The sequence below is a fragment of the Etheostoma cragini genome, chromosome 21 (assembly GCF_013103735.1).
Source record: "Etheostoma cragini isolate CJK2018 chromosome 21, CSU_Ecrag_1.0, whole genome shotgun sequence".
Classification (NCBI taxonomy): domain Eukaryota; kingdom Metazoa; phylum Chordata; class Actinopteri; order Perciformes; family Percidae; genus Etheostoma; species Etheostoma cragini.
Window position 1 is genome coordinate 20,729,985 of NC_048427.1, and position 3,904 is coordinate 20,733,888.

The following is a 3,904-nucleotide window of genomic DNA, read 5'->3' on the forward strand; positions in this document are numbered from 1 at the left end:
TCAATCTCCCTCGGACTGGGGCTCCATGCAAGATCTCACATCGTGGGGTCTCAGTGATCCTAAGAAAGGTGAGAAATCAGCCCAGAACTACACGAGAGCAGCTGGTCAATGACCTGAAAAGAGCTGGGACCACCGTTTCCAAGGTTACTGTTGGTAATGCACTAAGACGTCATGGTTTGAAATCATACATGGCACGGAAGGTTCCCCAGCTTAAAACCAACACATGTCAAGGCCCGTCTTAAGTCTGCCAATTTTGTTTTCAAATCCGATCATCGCTTCCCAATTAAATATATATAACATTTAATATGCCTTAAAGTATCCCATTCATTCAGACTTTTAATGTTTTTTGTCATTTCCTTGATTGTAAAGGCTGAACGCACCCCGCGTTCAGAGCGTAAGCGGAGAGACTCGTTCGGGATGTTTGATGGCTACGACAGCTGCAGCGAGGAGTCTACCAGCAGCTCCAGCTCGGAGGACAGCGAGGACGAGGTAGTGCCCTCCATCCCTGCCAGCCTGCCCATCATCAAGAACAATGGTCAGGTCTACACTTACCCTGACGGCAAGGCTGGAATGGGTCAGTACATGGAAATAGGTTTGAGATGCATGCTTCCTGTGGTGCTCAGGAATAGGACTGGCTAGCAATAAGTTAATATGATCATATAGTCTTTCAATGGAATCATATCATATCAAATTGATAATAACAAGCACATACTAACTACATTTTTAGGGAATGTCATTTAAAGAATTGCCGGGTTTTTTAACACAATTTTTGTGCATGCATGTAAACCTACAATCAGAAAGAGCTTTATTGCCAAGTACATGTCTTACACATACATAATTATTAAAATAATTAACAAAGGAACGGTGCAGCAGGATGAGGAAGAAAATGATCGTGTGGTTTTGGTCAGAACATAGCTGGGGAAAAAATAAATGTTTCCTCTATAATTAAACTTGAAGCTGTCTACCACATTATTGATGATTATTTATCTAAAATCTCATTATAAAGAAATATTTAGTAAAAGCGCCAATTGTCAACCCGACAATATCGACGCAATGTCAATATCAATTTGTTTGGTCAAGAATATTGGGATATCTGATTTTCTCCATATCGCCCAGCCCTACGGGCTTGTCATTCAGTCCTTAAGGAGTAAATATCAGCAACTAGTCAGTGAGCCAATCAGCATGCAGCATACTTCTACCAAGATCTGATAATAGCTGTGATTGGCTGTCTAATGTTAACGTCCTAGAGACACGCGTCCTAGGGGAAACTCTACGTTACACAGAGCCGCTTCTTACAAAAGAGATAAAATGATTTGTGCCGTAATGTTGTAATTTCATTTTGTTTTACTGTGGAAGATAATACTGTGGAAAATAATTGTGTGTGTGTGTGTGTGTGTGTGTGTGTGTGTCTGTGTGTGTGTGTGTCTGTGTGTCTGTGTGTGAGAGGATAACGATTTGCCAGCATGACGATGTAGTCTGATCATTTTAACAGATTATATGTGTCTGTTCTGTGGTTTCACAGCCACTTGTGAGATGTGTGGGATGGTTGGAGTACGAGATGCTTTTTATTCCAAAACCAAGCGCTTCTGCAGTGTGTCCTGTTCTAGGAGTTATTCCTCCAATTCCAAAAAAGCTAGCATCTTGGCAAGACTCCAGGTAAGAAGGCCTACTACAACAAATGGTTTCTTTTTGTTTCACTCTACAACAAATAATTTAAGATCAAGCCTCTATTATTGTAAAAATATCGGTGTGTGTGTGTGCTTTGTTTTGCAAGGGCAAGCCACCAACAAAAAAGGCGAAGGTCTTGCAGAAACAACCTCTAATGGCAAAGTTGGCTGCTTACGCCCAGTACCAAGCAAGTCAGCAGAACCTGGCCAAATCAAAAGCTGGTATGTTCTACTGTATTTACAACATACACGTAGCCATATTCTTTTTAATGAATTTATATAATACAGGGAGATTGCATATAATTGGACATTTCTGTCAATACGCCAGAGTTAGCCAAAAGGCTGTTTTTCATCTGCAGTCCCTAGACAGATGGTAAAAGTCACACTAAAAGAAGTGAAATTACATATTTACATAACAGTTACAATACGTTGGTTACATTGACAATGTAAAGTACTATTAAAGTTAAATATACACTAGGAACATAGCTGACCAACAATCAGACAAAAATCAGTCAAAGACAACCACACTTAACATGCTGTATCTGTACATGTTGTTCATACACTGTTCATATTACATAGCCATACTTATTCTGCTCTTATAACACTGCAATATATTTCTTGTCCTGCCTATGCACCACCTGTCTATACTTATATCACATAGATCACATTTCACTTCTCTGCATTTTTGCCCTATTGGTTGGAGGCAAACTGCATTTCGTTGTCTGTGTACTCCTACTCTGCCCAATGACAAAAGAGTTGAATCTAATCGTAAAGCACTAATGATGCTTAATAGGGTAAGCGTGCTGCTCTTTACACTCTTTCTTGTTTCTGTCAGTGGTCCCTGCAGAAACCTTTGAATGGGGTCGGTATATCTGTAGCAAAAACACCATTGGAGCTCCTGTCAGCTGTTTCAAGCATGTAAGTAAAAACTGGAGTTGAGTAGGGTAGGGACCTTTCTCGGCTGACTCACTTCACTGCTTCCTCTGCGCTGCAGGCCCCTATGGGGAAATGCTGGGGAGACATAGAAGAAGGAGTGAGGATTGAAGTGGTCAACACTGATTCCAACCTTTCCACTAAGGTGTACTGGATAGCAGAAATCATTAAGCTAGCAGGTAAGACTACGTCTTCAGATTGCCAAAAGGGAATTTTGTTATAGGACAAATCCACACTAAAAGCGTCAGCCATGTCAGAATAGTCAGATTTTTCTGCATCCTTTTGAATTGTTATGTATTAATTATTTGTGTGAATAACTGGGGGAGTAGCTGATCCGGTTGAAATGAGTTTTGCAGTATTTTTTTCCCAATAGGGATTTATAACAATACTGCAAATTCATGCATGGGAAATTAATTTGAAAGAAACCCAAATTTCTGATGTAGAAACCTTTTGGAAAGGGGTCAAATTTGACCTGAAGACAATGGGAGGGTTAATAACCTGGAGGGTATTGTTCCTTATATTCTTTTGACATACATGTCTTTTCAATCTTGGATACATATACAATGCACACACACACACACACACACACACATATTTAGGTGAAATATGTTCCCTTTTACCCACAAATAATATGATAAACGTACTTATCTGTGAGTGCTGGAGTTTTTTTGTCACTGCGCTGCACCCTCTACACTGTCTGAGATTTTGATCCGTGCAGGCTACTTTCCATTACGTCTAACGTTCTATAACAACGGAGCAAACTTTATTTGATGATAAAGACCATTGTCTAGAGTTAAATGGCCAATGGGCGTTGCTGTGTGTCGTTGTTCAGGGTTCAAGGCTCTCCTGCGGTATGAGGGCTTTGACAACGACACCAGTAAGGACTTCTGGTGTAATCTCTGCATCCCTGAAGTGCACCCGGTGGGATGGTGTGCTTCAAGTGGCAAACCTCTTGTACCTCCAAAAAGTGAGTCTTGTGCCATATTTGTCCACGGTCGAGTTCATGAACGCCTATGTTTTAAGATGGTTGGGGATGTTGCTGTAACCAATTGTTACTGTTATTTTGGTAATTTCCCCTACAGGCATACATCATAAGTACTCTAACTGGAAAGCCTTTCTTGTGAAGCGTCTCACTGGAGCTAAAACGCTGCCCCCTGACTTTAATGCCAAGGTGAGACTCACAAATGCCTTCTTTTTAATGACCAGCAGTATCTTTAAATCAGAACAAGCTGGAAGATGATGGTTTTATGTTAAACGTCTCCAAATTTGATAATGATTTCTAGAATGATTGGACAAAAGTACTT

At 40.5% G+C, this 3,904-nt stretch overlaps 1 protein-coding gene across 2 annotated transcripts in view; it reads left to right on the plus strand.

Annotated features, from left to right (window-relative positions):
• Positions 1–3,904, plus strand: part of mbtd1 (mbt domain containing 1) — a 21,591-nt gene that overhangs the window by 1,022 nt on the left and 16,665 nt on the right. For both annotated transcript variants that reach the window (XM_034861065.1, XM_034861064.1), the window contains exons 2-8: positions 370–574; positions 1,523–1,656; positions 1,775–1,889; positions 2,503–2,585; positions 2,662–2,779; positions 3,433–3,567; positions 3,683–3,771. In XM_034861065.1, the coding sequence (XP_034716956.1) occupies positions 370–574; positions 1,523–1,656; positions 1,775–1,889; positions 2,503–2,585; positions 2,662–2,779; positions 3,433–3,567; positions 3,683–3,771 (879 nt within the window). The remainder of the gene's footprint in view (positions 1–369; positions 575–1,522; positions 1,657–1,774; positions 1,890–2,502; positions 2,586–2,661; positions 2,780–3,432; positions 3,568–3,682; positions 3,772–3,904) is intronic.